An 18567-nucleotide genomic window follows, 5' to 3' on the forward strand; every position below is an offset into this window, starting at 1 on the left:
TAACCTATTTGGTAATTGTTTAAATAAATAGGGCTTCAAAGTTCTTGTTTATTTAAATTTTTAAGCTTTTGTAAAATTAAGTTGAAGGGGTGACAAATAATTTTACTTCTTCTTTTTAATTGGTATTCATTTTTTGCCAGCTTTCGGATGTTATCTTTTTAGGTTTTGTTTTGTTTTGGTTTTTTTGTAGCTTGATTACAACTTTCTAACAAGAATGAGGTTTTTTTTTAAACCTTTATCATAGAATCTGAAATTAGTATAATTTTGATTTATATAGTGCTTGAATATTTTTAAAAAAGCATTTCCTCACAATTGTGAGGTTGGTAATAGAAACACTATTATTCTTATTTTATAGATAGATGATCAAATTGAGGCCTAGAGAAGTTAATTGGCATATATGGGATAATGGAACTAGTCAGTTTTAGAGTTTAAGACTAAATTTAGTGCTCTTTCTACTATATCTTTTATCTTTGTAACTATTGTGAACTTTTATATATTTGCTTTTAATTGCCCCATGTAGATAAGCTTGTAAATATGATGGCAACAAAGTACCAAAAAGTGCACAAATGTACATTTCTCTATAACACATTATTTGTACTTTTAACGTAACTTTTATATTTTAACATAACTTTTAACACTTTTTAAGCATAGTTTGAAAATTATGAGGAATCATTTTGTATGAAGCAGTACTGTGAAAATGTGGCTGTTGTTTAGCTATATCTAAAGTTGTGTGACCCTACATAGCATGTCAGTATTGTCTGTGGGATTTTTTTGGCAAAGATACTGATGTGATTTTTCCATTTCTTTCTTCAGTGGATTAAGGTAAATAAATAGAAATTAAGTGACTTGTCCAGGGTTACACCGCTAGTCTGAGCCTGGACTTTGAACTCAAGTCTTTCCACTGAGCCTCCAAGGCAAACAGAGTAAGTGGCTTGTAGGATCACACAGCTCATAAGTGAGATCCAATATAAACTGAGATCCTCCTGGTTTCAGGCCAAATGTTCTATTGACTGAATTATCTATTTGCCTTACTTTTCTGGAAGCTACTCTTTGGCAAAATTTATCATACTTTTTACTATGGAATAGCTAAACAGATTACTCTTTTCCTCATCCACTTCTCTCCCATCATTCATCTAGTTCAATTTTAATATTGGATTAAATTAGGTTAAAATCTAATTTTAATATTATTTATTTTTTGACCCAAGTAGAATTTTTTTTTAGGATTGTCTATTCTTTGACTTCTTGTAGTATGAATAAGCAGGTTTTGATTGTTTCTATTAATATGAAGGGAATAGGATGACAGAGTGAAATAACAGATAAGTGATTTTGGACTCTCATTTAGGTTAGTTTACTGTTCTTCCCATCATGAGATTTTTATGAGATTGAGGCTGGGTGAATTAGCTGAAGGGATAGTTGGATAGAAAAGTATACTTTTTTTGTTGGAATATATTTAAATGAAAAGGAGTGGGGGCAGCTAGATGGCACAGTGGATAGAGCACCAGCCTTGAATTCAGGAAGACCAGAGTTCAAATCTGGTCTCAGACACTTAACACTTCCTAGCTGTGTGACCCTGGGCAAGTCACTTAACCCCAGCCTCAAAAAAAAAAAAAAGAAAAGAAGTAATTCATATTATCAGCCATAGATTCTGTTAACTTGGGATCAGAAATAAGGGGTTTAATTTTTTCCTTTTCTCTGTCTTCCTTTTGCTTATTTGGGCTTATTATTTTTACCAAAAATTGACAAGAGGGAAATAGAGGGAGTAAACTGAAAGAGAAGGAGTAAACCAAAAGAAGGACATAATAGAAAATTGCATCCTGAAAAAAAGCACTTGAAAGCTTAGAAATAAGGTCTTACTAAGTATCAGGGATAATTCTACATATCTACACAATCTACCACATTAGGATATAGTAATTTGGCATAATAATTATATTGAGTTATCTAGAAAAACAAAGATATGTGTTAAAATCTGTTTAATATGTTTTATTTAAGAAGCCAAGAGAAATACATAGTGCATTTAAAAAAGATTTTCATCCCAACTTCCATAAAGTTCAAATTCTCATCATGGCATCAAGGGACCCTGTGTTTTTGAAAACTATGAAAGATGATGTAATATAAATTCTGATAAGTTCTATAATGATGAAGAGGCTTTGAGCTTAATCCTGACAATAGTCAATTAAGTATGAAGAAACTTCACTAGCATACCAACTAGTAGATAGTGAATTTTTTGGCAATTAAATTAACAAAAAAAACCAAAATGAAGTGGCCGGTATTCCTTTGACACCTTCCACTTTATAGGGACAGTAACAGAATTGTAGAAGAGGAAACAAAATGATGCTAAAAATGAATTTTGTGGCCATTTATAAACTTTAAAATGACTTCTGGTATTATAAATGTGAGATCCTTGTCCAATGACTAAATGGATAATTATAATGTCTATAATCAGCTGAATTATATTGGTCTTAATAATCTCAGTATAAATGAAACAAAAAGGGAGAAAAAAGGTGCAGTTAAATAGTTGTTGCAGTTATGTAGAATAATGGCCAATAACGCAGCTAATATTGTCCTTTGGAGAGCTAAAGAAAGGTATTGAAGCAGGTTTTATTATATACATTAAAGCAATAAGAGAATTATTTCAGGGGATCTTTTGTCATTTTGATTTGTAGAAACCTCCTCCCTGGAACTTCTCTCCTCTTCTTACTGGTTGCTTTTTCCCTTTCACCATTTTAGGTAAGACCTCAGCCAAGTTTTGCCTCATTGTCCTTTTGATTCTCTGGAGTCTCCCTTTTGATTGCCCCTATCTGTATAATTTTCCAAGCACTTTTGTGTTTCTTGTGTTCTCCAATGACCATGTTGTCTTTTGAACACAATCTTGAGAAAGAGATTTGTTTTGCTTGTTTTTTTTTTTTTTTTAATTAAAAAAAAATTTTTTTTTAACCTTTAGCACAGTACCTGGAACATTAAGAGGGTCTAATAAATCCTCTTTTTTTCCTTTCCCTCTTTCCTTCTCTCCTTCCCTCCCTCCACCATCTGTCTCTGTCTGTCTGTCTAGTGATGATTTGTTCTTTCCTTCTCCTAACTCATTTTGTAGATGAGGCAAACAGGGTTAAATGACTTTACTGGTTCACAGGACGTGTAAGTGTTTGAAGCTATATTTGAAATCAGGAAAATTGTTGTATCTTGCTTTCTAGAGCCCCCAAGTTGGGGTGAGAAAACTTACCATTGCTTTCTAGAGACATCATGCTGGGGTGATTAAAATATTGAGTTCTGCATTGTAGAGCCTCCCATTTGGGGTAACAAAACATACCATACTTTTTAGAGCTCCCACACCGGAGTGATTAAAACATCCTGCTTTCTAGAGCTCCCACACTGGGATGATTAAAATATACTGTCCTAGTGGAGAAGTGATGAGGCAGGATACCTGAAGATTATGGAAAAATGGAGTCTGTTTGTTTCAAGGACTTTCCCCTTTTTATACCCTCATACCCTTATGTAACCAAAACAACATTGGGCATGTGCCTATGCACATGGAACCACATAAACAACTTGTTATAGTATGTAGTTTGCCACCTGGTATCATTCTTCCACCTGGTATCACTCTGCTTCAATTACAACACAGGTTGTCACCACCCCCTGACTTCTCAGGAAGGCCGAGAGCTCTTAGGGGAGATGAGGAGCGGAACTAGACATTGTTAGCAGGTTCCCTCTGGGCTGAAAGGTTTTATACCTCACTCAGAGTTCCCCACTGTCTGTGACCCTCTACAAAAGATGAGTCTTTCTGACTTCAGGCTCATTCCTCTAACCTTTGTGCCATTTAGTTGCTCCATATAATGATAGACAGTCCGATTATAAAGAAAAATACTAGTTAGCATGTGTTGCCTGTATAAAGATTTAACAAAGGAGACTGAGAAGAAAAATTCAGGAAGGAGGAGAAAGCAGTACTATGAGAACCTAGAGAAAGGATATATATGAAGGTAAAGATGATTGACAATGTAAAAGACTGTAGAGATTGAGAAAAGACCATTAGATTTGTCAGTTTAAAAGATTATTGGTGACTTTGGGAAGAACAGTTTTAGTCAACTGATAACATTGTGATAACAGAAGGGGCAATCTGATGAAGAAGATGTATTAGAATATACCTGCTTGTACATGAAAGGGCCACATCTTTGTGAGATTTCAGTGAAGTTAAGAATAGTGAGAGAACTCATCTGATTTATGACAAAGAAGTTGAAGTGGAAGCTCTTGGTGAATGACCTACATTTTCTTCCCCATGAAATTTGAGGCAAACTTCTCAGCAAATAGGATGAAAGGGAACTATAGAAGGTTCAAAGAGAGATGTAAAGGTTTGGAAAAGCTGCTATGGGCAGTGAGATAGTTAGGGAGGGTGTAAAGAATTTCCTAGCTGTACAGAGGGCCTATGTTAAATTTCTATAATAAGAAAGCAAAGCAAAAAATAACAAATAATTAGCAGTGGGAAATAAATATAAGAAATGACATCAACATTGATTAGAGTAATTTTATAATGTTTATTTGCTAGAAATCTAGAAATCTGTTACTACAAGAAGATCAAAAGAAATTGCTTCAGTTATTAATCAAATGACTTTTCCAGTTGGAAAGAAGTGGCTGCCAGAGGTACTTTGGTTTTAGAGTATAAACTTGTATATAGAATGTTAAAGTTGATAGGTAATTGTAAATATTATTTTGAGGCAAAGGGAAGCAAAAGAAGAGTAATTTAATGGAAATTTGTCAAGGGAAAGGAAGATAATAGAAAAAAGATAGGAAAGATATGTAAAATGTAGCTGAATTAACTTTTTAAAAAATTATAGCTTTTTATTGACTGAACATAAGCATGGGTAATTTTTGCAACATTGTCCCTTGCACTCACTTCTGTTGCAACTTTTCCCTTCTCTCCCTTCACCCCCTCCCCTAGATGGCAGGCAGTTTTATACATGTTAAAGTATATCCTAGATACAATATATGTGTGCAGATCTGTACAGTTCTCTTGTTGCACAAGAAAAATTGGATTCAGAAGGTAAAAATAACCTGGGAAGAAAAGCAAAAATGCAAGTAGTCCCACATTCATTTCCCAGTGTTCCTTCTCTGAGTGTAGTTGATTCTGTCCATCATTGATCAATTGGAACTGAATTAGATCTTCTCTTTGTAGAAGATATCCACTTCCATCAGAATACATCCTCATACAGTATCATTGTTGAAGTGTATATTGATCTCCTGGTTCTGCTCATTTCACTCAGCATAAGTTCATGTAAGTCTCTCCAGGCCTCTCTGTATTCATCCTGCTGGTCATTTCTTACAGAACAGTAATATTCCATAACATTCATGTACTACAATTTACCCAACCATTCTCCAGTTGATGAGCATCCACTCAGTTTCCAGTTTCAGGCCACTACAAAGAGGGCTGCCACAAACATTTTGGCACATACAGGTCCCTTTCCCTTCTTTCAGATCTCTTTGGGATATAAGCCCAGTAGTAACACTGCTGGATCAAAGGATATGCACAGTTTGATAACTTTTTGAGCATAATTCCAAATTGCTATAGAGAATGTCTGGATCCATTCACAACTCCACCAATAATGCATCAGTGTCCCAGTTTTCCCGCATCCCCTCCAACACTGAATAAACTTTTTACTGTGAAAGATAATATGCCTACTATTTCTATTCAATTATGAGGGTATTGAGGCATCTGCAAATTATTTATCTATAAGAGGTTAAAAATATCAAAATTATGGGGGGGGAATCTGATCTTAGATGTGAAAATAAAAAAGTACTGAACTATTTACTTTCATACTAGCACAGAGTTATTCAGTTTTTCATTTACATATGCATTAAATTCATATTATATGAGTGGATTAGTAGGGAGCTAGTAGAACTTTTTCAAATGATACGTAGTTAACACTTTACAGGCGATTGAAAAATGTAAATTATATAAAATTCCATAGTATTTATTGTTCATATATTATGAAAAAAGCATTTGCACCATCTTTTTCAGCAAACTTTCCCAAAGACTCTTTTTCAACAAATTGTCTTTTGTCTTTAGGCAAATTGGAAGAATTCATGATTTTTAAAAAGATATAACAATAATAATCTTGCTGAATAATCTCCCTATATTCATAAACTTTAGGTGAGGTAGAAAATAGGAAGACACATAATTGTTCAAGTGTTTGTTGTGATGGGAAAACTAGTGCAGAGTCCAAATTAATGAATGGTTTTTCCGTGGATGGACATTGCCTTGGCATTCCTGTTTATAGATGACATTGTGCTGTTTTTTTAAATCAAGCTTTGGAACATTGGAGCGCCACCTAGAAAAGAACTACAATGACCCCAAAGTTTGAGTTGACTAGTCACACAGAAAAGACTAAACAGATGGGGTTGTCTGTTACCTAAATTAAGACATGAATTGGATAGACAACTATGAAGTTTGTCCATCAATGTGTATTTGGGAATTGAACTGAGAAAGGAGAGTTAGGCTAATTACCTTCAGCAAATTGCAGAGTTCATTTAATCATCCCAAACTGTATATGAAAGCAAGATTTATCTTGAGAAAATTTTTAATTTTTGATAATATTTTATTTTTCTTCCAATTATGTGTAAAGATAATTTTTAGCATTCATCTTTACAACATTTTGAGTCCCAAATTTTTCTCCCTCTCCTCTTTCTAAAATAGTAAGTCATTTGATATAGGTTATATATATGCAATAGTATAATACATTTCAATATTAATCACAGTTATTTTAACAAATGTGACTAATATGGAAATATAATAGATCAAGAAGAAAAAAACACTAAGAAAATAAAGTGAAAATAGTATGCTTAAGTCTATATTCTGAGTCCATCAGTTCTTTATCTGGATGGGGATTGCATTTTCCATTGTGAGTCCTTTGTAATTATCTTGGATCATTCTTTTGTAGAGATGCAGCAGTTAAGGAATGACTTTTTTTCTTATAAATTTGATTCAATTCTCTATATATTTGAAAACTGATATCTGTGTCAGAGACATTTGCTGCCCCAGATTGTGTCCCAGCTTTCTGTTTTGCTTCTAATCTTGGTTACACAAGTTTTGTTTGTACAAAAGCCTTTTAATTTAATGTAATCAGAATTATGTGTTTTATACTTCTGTCTCTTGTTTGGTTATGAATTCTTCCCTTCTCTATAGATTTGATAGGTAGAATATTCCTTGCTCTCCTAATTTGTTTATATCACCCTTTATGTCTAAAACTATTTTGACCTTATCTTAATAATGTAAAAGTTTAATCTAGCTTGGTTTGTGCCCTATTCTTTTTCAGTTTACCTTGAAAATTTGGACTGATAATAAGTTCTTATTCCAGATACTGGGGTTTTAGAGTTTATCAAATACTAGGTTATTAGAATCATTTACTCTATTGTGTCTTGTATAAAAACTTATCTTTTTTTTCTCTTAAGTTTATTATTTTTTTATTATAGCTTTTTATTTACAAAATATATGCATGGGTAATTTTTCAGCATTGACAATTGCAAAACCTTTTGTTCCAACTTTTCCCCTCCTTCCTCCTACCTCTTCCCCCAGATGGCAAGTTGACCAATACATGTTAAATATGTTAAAGTAAAAGTTAAATACAATATATGTATACATGTCCATACAGTTATTTTGCTGTATAAAAAGAATCAGATTTTGAAATAGTGTATAATTAGCCTATGAAGGAAATAAAAAATGCAGATGGATAAAAATAGAGGGATTGGGAATTCTATGTAGTGGTTCATAGTCATCTCAGAGTTCTTTCGCTGGGTATAGCTGGTTCAATTCATTACTGCTCTATTGGAACTGATTTGGTTCATCTCATTGTTGAAGAGAGCCACATCCATCAGAATTGATCATCATATAGTATTGTTGGTGAAGTATATAATGATCTCCTGGTCCTGTTCATTTCACTCAACATCAGTTCATGTAAGTCTCTCTAGGCCTTTCTGAAATTCTCCTGTTGGTCATTTTTTACAGAACAATAATATTCCATAATATTCATATACCACAACTTAATTCAGCCATTCTCCAATTGATGGGTATCCACTTAGTTTCCAGTTTCTGGCCACTACAAAGAGGGCTGCCACAAACATTCTTGCACATATAGGTCCCTTGCCCTTCTTTAAAATTTCTTTGGCATATAAGCCCAGTAGTAGCACTGCTGGATCAAAGGGTATGCACAGTTTGATAACTTTTGGAGCATAGTTCCAAATCGTTCTCCAGAATGGCTGGATGCGTTCACAATTCCACCAACAATGTATCAGTGTCCCAGTTTTCTCACATTTTCTCCATCATTCCGCATTATCTTTCCCTGTCATTCCCAATCTGACAGGTGTGTAGTGGTATTTCAGAGTTGTCTTAATTTGCATTTCTCTGATTAATAATGACTTGGAGGATCTTTTCATATGGCTAGAAATGGTTTCAATTTCTTCATCTGAGAATTATCTGTTCATGTCCTTTGACCATTTATCAATTGGAGAATGACTTGATTTCTTATAAATTAGAGTTAATTCTCTATATATTTTGGAAATGAGGCCTTTATCAGAACCTTTGACTGTAAAAATGTTTTCCCAGTTTATTGCTTCCCTTCTAATCTTTTTTGCATTAGTTTTGTTTGTACAAAAACTTTTCAATTTGATAATATCAAAATTTTCTATTTTGTGATCAATAATGATCTCTAGTTCTTCTTTGCTCATAAATTTCTTCCTCTTCCACAGGTCTGAAAGGTAAACTAACCTATGTTCTTCTAATTTATTTATAATCTCATTCTTTATACCTAGGTCATGAACCCATTTTGACCTTATCAATGCCTAGTTTTGCCACATTAATTTCCATTTTTTCCCAGCAATTTTTATCAAACAGTGAGTTCTTATCCCAAAAATCTTTGGGTTTGTCAAACACTAGATTATTAAAGTTATTGACTGTTTTGTCCTTTGAACACTATTCCATTGATCAACTAGTCTATTTCTTAGCCAATACCAAATGGTTTTGGTAACCACTGTTTTATAATATAATTTTAGATCTGGTACAGCTAGGTCACCTTCATTTGATTTTTTTTTTTCTTCCATTAATTCCCATGAAACTCTTGACCTTTTGTTAAAAACTTATCTTTTTAACATCAGCATTGCTGGTGTTGTTGTGTACCAGTGCTTAAGTAACACCTATGTGATATCTTTCTAGGGATCTGGATGTGATATCTTTCCAGATCCCTAGTTCACCTCCGTTAATGCCCTTTCCTCCAAAATTTGCTTCATATTTATTATTTTATTTACTTATGTACATGTTGTATCCTCTGATAGAATTGCAAGCTCCTAGAAGGGCTAGGACAGTTTAAATTTTTGTCTTTTTTATTCTCAGTGCCTGGCATCTAATAAATCCTTATTGATTAAGTGATTAAAATTAACATGACTATCACATAGAGAGCAGTGAAGAAATTCACGATGGGTGTGAACATGATGTAGCATATAACCAAGTAAAGGATACCATTACAAAGATGACAGCCAAGTCAAATGGTGAGGAATGACAGGTCAATAGCTACAGTGTTTTCATAGTATTCTCAGAATATCAGAAATTAGCCAAGAAGGCCTCTAGTATATCAGAAGGTACCCACATGGTGAATTTACATGAAAATATGGATAAGAATTGCATATAGTGGCTATAAATTGATTTTTCTTTACATTTTTGAAGGAACTCTGAAATTTATTAATTTGAGTTATCATGAAAATTCACTGATGTGGAATAGTTCCACCTCATTCCTAAATAGTTCCTGAGAAGTCACTATTAATTTATTTTGAAACTCATTAGTGTATCTTGGTAAAAGTTTAAAGAAATATGGATATTGGGACAGAATGAAGTTATTAGATTTAGTTAATTAGAATTATTAGATGGTGTATTTCAGTTATTTATGGTGGTAATTTTGATTATTTTTTGTTATTTAAAATTAGCATTAGGTATAATAATCAATTGTCTCTCATAGTATTGAATTGAGTTCATTTATAGATATAGGAAACTCTTTTTAAGCATACTCCTCACAGTGCTGATTAGCACTTTGTGAAAATGCTAACTTTAACTTTTAGAAAGTTGACTGGACTAACAACTCACCTAAAAAGTTGTATGATCATTTTGTATAAGAGATGAGATTTGAAGTAATGTGGTTCTCAAGCTTTTTTTCTCATGCTAGGGGAGAATCAGGAGACTCATATATTTGCACTAGAGTGCTATAACATTCCTTATACCAGTATTATAAACCATATAAAAGTATTTGTTCATAGGTTTTATTTTGTGACTCTCAGTTGTTACAAGGGCGAGATGATTAATTATTAAAAATAAGCCTATGATGAAATTTTTGGTTTTTTTTACCTGGATTTACTTCAGAAAGCTAATTAACTTCGTTTATTTCAATGATGAAGTTAATTAGCTTTCTGAAGTAAATTGAAATCATTGAAATAAACTATCTATCATCTGTTATTTGCTATGTTAGTTTGTATGATATATAATATGACTTTGAATAACATATAGTTATATGTTATACAGTCAAAATCATGCTGAGATAAAAGATGATACTTTATTCACTTCCCATTTTAATACATTTCTTTTATTAATAAACTGTTCTATCAAAACGAATTCATAGATGGAACAGACTTTCAAAGTGGCGAGGTCAAAAGGAATGGAAGAGCTATGTCAAATATGTATAAATCAACAATATGTTATAAAAATTTGATATTAGTAAGAAAGATAAAAATAAATTTAGACAATGGTATCATGAACACATTAACATTTTGTACAATGTAATTTCATGGTTAAACTGTAGATTAGGGAATGGTAATGTTCCTACTTGTCATATCGTATTCCCATAATGCACGTGAATTATCTTGTAAAGATAGTGTCTTTATAAGATAATAAACTAAATATTTTTATCTTATAAACGGAATCACTTTTAATTTTTACTTATTAAATTCTTTAAATACTAAGAAGCTTTCACAGTCTACAGAAAGAATACTAGACTTCTGATGTGACTATTATTGAGCCTTTTTTTTAAAGGTACTTTATGACTTTCTATTAAACATTGAACTGAATGACTATTAAAGATTCAAGGAGTATACAAAATTCTTTAATTTTTGCAAAACATTTCTATTAGAATGTTTCTTTTTCTGCTATTTTCTTCAGTTACCTGAAAGTTGATACTTATTTGGTCTTTGAGGGATTTATTAAGTTGGAATTACAATAATTAAAAAATTACTTGTAAATACTTCAAAAAGTTATTTAAATAACATAAAGAAAAATGACCTACACAGTTACCTTAGGAAAATTAAAATTCAATTTTGGTTCATTTTCATTTTATTGTCTTTTATGAACAGTTTGACTCTTATGATAGAAATTTACTTAGCCAGTTTTGATTTAGACTACCTTATGTTTTCAGTCTAAGGCACACATTTAATACTAATAGTGGTTTTTTTGTCATTGAAAAATCTTAATGTTGATTGACAGTGCTTTTAATTAAAATGTACCTTAATTGCTGTAAAGAAAAATCTTTAGTTTTTATGCATTTTCCCATTGGTTGGTTCATTGCTTAGAATTATATTCCCTGCCATCATCTCTGTGCTTTATGTTCAGCACATAATGGCATAGCCTTTTGTACTTTGTAAAGCTGAATTAAATCCATCCTTTCCATGGTGCTATGTTAGGATTTTTTCTGTAACTCAGCTGCCATTTACCTGAAGAACATGGTGACGCAGTACTGGCCAGATCGAGAACCCCCACCTGGAGAAGCAATATTTCCATTCAACATTCATGAAAATGATCGCCAGCAGATTCGAGATAACATTGTGGAAGGAATAATTCAGTCTCCAGATTTAGTGAGGTACATTATACTCTCTCTCTATACACATTAATAAGAGGCATAAAATATTTGGCTTTTAGAGAGGGGAAAATCTAGTTATAAAGATTATGATTTTTTTGTTTTCAAAACGGACAGAATGAGGGCTCATTCTTTTTTATTAATTGCTTTCTTATATCTCAGGTAATCCTCTTTGTGTTTATCATAAATAGACTTTTACTTCTTATTTATCTTTTTTTCTCATTAAGAGAATTAAGGCAAAAAGCCTTCTTGATTAAATAATGTAATGGAAATTCCAAATATGTACATAATTTATTTTGCTTTAGTTGGTCTCACTTAAATTTTTGCCATTCTATTTTTATTCTTGTTTTTTTCTTTTATCTTCTCCCTTATAGGGAAATTTACTCCTAGAACACTCAACTTGTTATTTAATCCCTATGTGTGTGTTTATGTGTCTGTGTGTATTTTTATATGTGTGTATATATATATATATATATATATATATATTCATCATTTGTTATATATAAACTCAATTTCCATTCCTTTATATGGACAGTTCAGTAATATGTAAGACTAGGGTTGTCTTGGAGAAGTAAAAATATATTAAGGGTGTTAGAGTTAGTAAATAATAGCCAATAAACATTTAGTAAAGGCCTACTATGTGCCCCTTACTGTGCTATGTGTTGGGGATACAAATTACTAAACACAAATAAAACCTATTTGCAGTCTACTGGAGGAAGATAAAAGAGAGCTGAAAGGAGAGGGAGAAGAGGGATCAGGTCTGTGGACTTGATGAAGAAGGCCAAAAGGAGTACAGCTGGGTAGGAAATGATATATTTGGGGGGATGTCTATCCTGTCTTCTTTCCATAAATGGAAGACTTTATAACTCTATCAATCAGAGTGCAGAAGGTAAAAGGTATTGATGAATCTGATTGGATTGTACAAAATGAGATATCCAGATTTTTATAAAGAATAGAGTGGAGAAGTCAAAGAAATTAGTAATAGCATAGCATTATAGAAAAACTATTGTGAACTATCTAGAAATAAGGAGTTTACCTTTATTCTGATTGGTATTTTTAGGTACAAAGCATTGTCTTCTATTGTAAATGAATTATAATATTATTATTGTAAATAATTATAATTGGAGAAAAGGAACAAAGGAAAAAATAAAAATAAGAGAATAGAAGGGAGACTAGGAAGGAGAGAAAGACTGTATAAATTAGCTAGTGGTATACTGCTACCTTAAGTGTCATGAACTGTTTACTCTTATTGTAATATAAGGTTTAACTTTTTTATTTTGACATTTCTTTGCAAGTTTCATACATGGTCTCATACATTAACCTTCAACATGATGGGAAGAAGAGAAGGAAAGTGTGTGACTCTTGTATAGAAATTTAGTTCTTTCAGCAGAGAATTTTGCTTAGCTCAAGAGTGACAGCGTGGAGGAGGTAATAGTAGTAGTTAAACAAATCTGAACATAAATCAATAAATGTAATTGATTTGATGAAAGATAGGATGAGAATAGGTGAGTAGTAGACACGGAAATGTTTAGATAATCTTTGTACCACTGATCTGTTTCCCTCCTTAAACTTTCCTGTTTTATTGTTGTTTAGTCATTTCAGTCATGTCAAAGTCTTCATGATCCCATTTGGGGGTTTTCTTGGCAAATATACTGGACTGGTTTGCCATTTTCTTCCCCAGATCATTTTACAGATGAGGAAACTTGAGGCAAACAGGGTGAAGTGACTTGCTTAGGATCACACAGCTTTTAAGTGTCTAAGACGAGATTTAAACTGAAGAAGATGAATCTTCTTGATTGTAGGCTTGGTACTCTTTCCAGTGTGCTACTTAGCTGTCCCTTAGAAAAATATGTTCTAACCCATTTCCACAATAGCATTATGTTTTCAGATGGAAAGCAACTTAGCATGTATCTACCTCAGCCTTCTACTTTTACACATAAGGAAACTGGGACCCACAAAGTTAGGTTACCTTCACAAGGTCACAGAAGCAAAATGTGCTAGATTTGAAATTCAAACCCAGGTTCCTCGCTCCAAATCCACTGTGTGATGTAGATAGTATAATAAGAGTTGGAGTTAGAGAGATCTGAACTTGAATTGTACATTCGATCCTAGTTTTGTGACTCCAGACAAGGCACTAAACTTGGATAATAACACAGAGATAATAACAGCACAGATAAATAAAGTCTATCAAATCCTTTGCAAACCTTGAAAGTGCAGCATAAAATATTATTTAGTATTAATTAGGAAAATATTTTAAAAGAATTTCCAGATTTAGTGACTATGGAATATTGAATAGATCCAAATCAAGCTATTCTCTGGCACTATTTTTATATAAGTATTCCTTCCTTTCAAAGACAAGTTATATTTGATCAATACTGATTACTTATAGAGGAGAAATCTTTTTTTCTATTTCTCCTTTTATATTATCCCTCACATTTTTTATCTTAAGAAAATTATTATTGACCTATCCATTTTGACTTTAGAGAATTATAAAGCTCTTGACATTTCTAATTAAAGAATGGGATTCCCTATCAATTTCCTTATTCTCAGACCTTGTAAAACTTGCCTGAAAAGCCTTTTCTTCATATCCTCCTTATCTTCTTTAAGAATTGCTGAAGAACAACTAGATGGCACACGTACTGGCTCTGGAGTCAGAAGGTCCTGAGTTCAAATGCAACCTCAGATATTTAATACTTACTAGCTGAATGACTGACCTTGGACAAGTCACTTAACCCCAATTGCCTTGTTTTAAAGAAAAAAAGAATTGCTGAAACACTTATTCTACATGTTTAAGATAGATTTTTTTTGGGGGGGAGGGGGCAAGAGTAGCTTTCTTGATAACAGCTTTGCAGGGTGCAACGCAAGAGGACATTCCTGTGTTTATTACCTAAGTTGGAGAGGTCTGAAGTGTCTAAGTGATAAGAAGGCAAACTACTTTATTCATTGTTGGATTCTCCTTAGATCTTAATCATATTGTTATTTATATTCTGGTATACAAATAGGGGAAACATAATTTGCCATTGCTTAGGAGGTATTTTTCATTGCTAGATATAGTATCCAATATTATTTGTTAGAATTTTATATATTAATCCATTGTCAAATTCTTAAAGCAAAGGGATAGGGCAAATTAATTTTTCTTTAGAATTGCTTCCAATACATAATGCTCATTTTCAGAAAGTCATGTTGAGATTGTCATAAAATATTTGTTTTCCTTCCAGATTTACATCTATATAAAATGAGTGTGTGGAAAATTAATTGCTGTCTTTTTCTAAAACAATAGATAGCTCTGAAATATGACAAACATAACTAAATTAATGATGGTGGATTTTTTATGGTTGTTTTTGTTGTTTTATCTCCTAGGGTCCAATTAACAATGTGTCTCCGTGCCATCATTAAGCATGATTTTCCTGGTCACTGGACTGCTGTAGTAGACAAGATAGGCTATTACTTACAGTCTCAAAGCAGTGGAAGCTGGCTTGGGAGCTTATTATGTCTGTATCAGCTTGTGAAGACATATGAGTAAGTGGAGATTTCTCAGTAGAAGATTATAGAGATATGGTTAATTGATGTTTAAAGACTATTGAATAAAAGTAGTTAGCAAGTAGCAAGTTGAGTTTTATCATTTGTCTCTATATAAATTCATTTTTCTGGGTAATGAACTATTCTAATTTTTTTAGATGTAAAAATAAAATAAAAGGAATTTCTGTCTAGTTAAGATGGATAACCTTTTTTTTTTTAATATAAAAATAGAGTGGGAATAGAGCTAGAAATTAGATTTTGATTTCAATAGTTTAGGGAACTTCCAGTTGAGGAAATTCTGAGAGAATGTCTAGACTCTAAAACACTGCCTGTATGTTTCACAGTTAGGCCTTTGAGATTGATTTTATAATCACCATGCCACCATGACTCTTAAACTTTTTTTTTTTTCCCCCCCCTGAGGTAGGGGCTAAGTGACTTGCCCAGGGTCATACAGCTAGGAAGTGTTAAGTGTCTGAGACCACATTTGAACTCGGGTCCTCCTGAATTCAAGGCTGGTACTTTATCCACTGCGCCACCTAGCTGCCCCACTCTTAAACTTTTTAATAGGGTATTTGAAATCATGACAACAGAACTAGATACACACATTGCAAAAGGGAGTGTAGATGAGTGCAGAAAATAACAGAGGTTTCTCAGCCTTATGTCCTTTAAAAAATTAAAGCCTAGTCTTGAGAATTGAAAATATTTTTCAGATTTCAAGTTTCTAAATTTGTAAATAAAAGATGCAAGGTAATATAATACAGTGAAAAGAGTATGGGACTTGAAATTGGAGAACAGGGTTCAAATTTTAACTCCACCATCTACTGCCTCTATGGCCTTGTACAAATCACTTAACCTCTGTGAACCTCAGTTACCTTATTTGTAAATGAGGAGATGGAAACTTCTAGTTCCTTTCTGTTTTAACTCTATGAGCCTGTGAAATGTTGGTAATGATGGTTAGCTTCCCTTCTATATTTCAGTTAAAGCAAGATGGGTTACATTTATAGCATTGTTGCAAAGTAGATTATTCTTCAGACTCCTGAAACATAGGATATTTGTACAATTTAAATATTTTTATTTTATAAAAACAGCATTTTTGGGTTTTTTTATTATAATGGATTCTAGGTAAGATGAAAGAATACATTTCTCTCATTAAGGGAACTATTTAATAGTACTTTAAAAGCTGCAAAAAACAGAAGTACTTAAAGTTAGGAAGCTTCACCTCTTCTACATTCTAGTTTTGTGATTCTGGGCAAGTAAATTATCCTCAGGATACTCTAGGCATCCCATGAAGGGATTGACCTTCATTAATAGTTTCCTTACCAGGCAATTTCCTATGCCACAGAAATTCCAGATCCAATCAATCCCTATTCCTAGCCTTATCTGTTTAAAGGAGTCTAGAGTTAAATTATGAAATAACCTCTCTTGATATGATTTTTTAATTAAATTTTTTCTTTTTACATTTTGAAGTTAACAAACCTCAAAAAAACATGAACAGTTCTTTGTATTAAGACATAAATATCTGCCTAAAACATATAGTTATATCTAGCAATAGGGAGAACACATTTCAAAGTTCTTTCACAATCTTTTTAGAGCATGTAAATCAAGATTTTGGATAATAGTATAATAGCTGAATATTTATGTAGTGTTTGCTTTGTGCCAGGCTGCATAACTTTGTATTACAGTTATCTCATTTAATCTTCACAACTACCTGAGTTAGATGCTATTATTATATCCATTTTACAGACAAGGGAACTTGAGATAAACTGATTACTCCTAAGTGTCTGATGCTGGATTTGAATTCAGGACTTCCCAACTCCAATTCTGGCATTCTATCCTTTGAATGCTTTCAAAGTTTTACTTAAAACATTTTTACTTTCAACAACAATAACAAATGCAACTACAACAATTAACTAGCATTTATATGGTGCTTTAAAATTTGCAAAGCACTTCTTCACGATGATGCTGTGACAAGAGTTGTTATTATCTCTTTTTACAGATGAGGAAATTGAGGCAGTCAAAGGGTAAGGGAGTTAAATAGCTAATTGAGGTTATTCTTGATTGTAGGTCTAGTTATCTATTTGGTGTATAAACCAACACCTCAAGCATCAAGGAGAGAAAAGAATAAAACTTTTGATTATTGGCTGAATTATTTATCTTTACAAAAAAGGAAAGATTCTTATGAAAAATAACTTGACATTCTTAGAAAACATTTAGACATGTTGGGGCATTATTTTTCTCTTTTCTTCCTCTTATTTAAAAAAAAATCATTGTACTTACTTTAAATTCTGTTTAAAATTTCTGTTTTTTTTTTTTATTCTTTCCCTTTTTGTATTCGTATAGATACAAGAAATCAGAGGAAAGAGAACCTCTTATAGCAGCAATGCAAGTATTTTTGCCTCGAATTCAGCAGCAAATTATTCAGCTTCTTCCTGATCCATCCCATTACTCTGTACTTCTTCAGAAGCAGATTTTGAAAATTTTCTATGCACTTGTTCAGGTAGGGCTTTAATTCAGAGGATATATAAATTTATATATTTATCAAACACTTTGACTTTATGCTAATTATTAAGCTGTAATGTTTACAGAGTACTCTGTTAGGATTTGGGGAAATGTGAAATTTAGATATTACAGCCTCACCTTATGAAACCTATAGTCTAGTAGGGGTTATAATACACTGATAAATCTAAGTAATCATTAGAGTATTTTTACTCAAGATAAATAAAGAGATAATAAAAGATCACTTAGTTGAATTCAAGTCAATTGGCCCAGGCATGCTATAAGATCATGGATATATATTTGGTAAATAGTATTTTATTTTTTCCAATTACATGTAAAGAATTTTCAACATTTATTTGTTAAATAAGATCTTGAGTTCCAAAATTTTCTCTGTCCTTCTTCCCTAAGACAATAAGCAATCTGATATAGGTGAGATTTGTACAATCATATTAAATGTATATAATGTTGTGAAAAAAGGAGAACAAAAAGTAAAAACCATGAAAATATAAAAACCAATGAAAATAGTATGCTTTGATTTACATTTAGACTCCATTGTTCTTTCTTTGGTTGTATTTACAATGAGTCCTTTGGAATTGTCTTGAATCATTGTATTGCTTAGAAGAGCTAAGTTTATTAAAGTTGATCATTACACAATGCTCCTGTACAGTATTCTGGTTGTTCTCAC

At 32.4% G+C, this 18567-nt stretch overlaps 1 protein-coding gene across 4 annotated transcripts in view; it reads left to right on the top strand.

Annotated features, from left to right (window-relative positions):
- IPO8 (importin 8) overlaps window positions 1-18567 on the top strand; it is a 150101-nt gene that overhangs the window by 14270 nt on the left and 117264 nt on the right. For 2 of the 4 annotated variants that reach the window (XM_074270641.1, XM_074270638.1), the window contains exons 3-5: window positions 11714-11870; window positions 15228-15386; window positions 17727-17883. In XM_074270641.1, coding sequence (XP_074126742.1) covers window positions 11714-11870; window positions 15228-15386; window positions 17727-17883 — 473 coding nt within the window. Of the gene's footprint in view, window positions 1-11694; window positions 11871-15227; window positions 15387-17726; window positions 17884-18567 lie in introns of all 4 variants that reach the window. The other 2 variants (XM_074270639.1, XM_074270640.1) reach the window with 2 other exon arrangements.

Source organism: Sminthopsis crassicaudata, chromosome 5, assembly GCF_048593235.1.
Source record: "Sminthopsis crassicaudata isolate SCR6 chromosome 5, ASM4859323v1, whole genome shotgun sequence".
Lineage (NCBI taxonomy): Eukaryota > Metazoa > Chordata > Mammalia > Dasyuromorphia > Dasyuridae > Sminthopsis > Sminthopsis crassicaudata.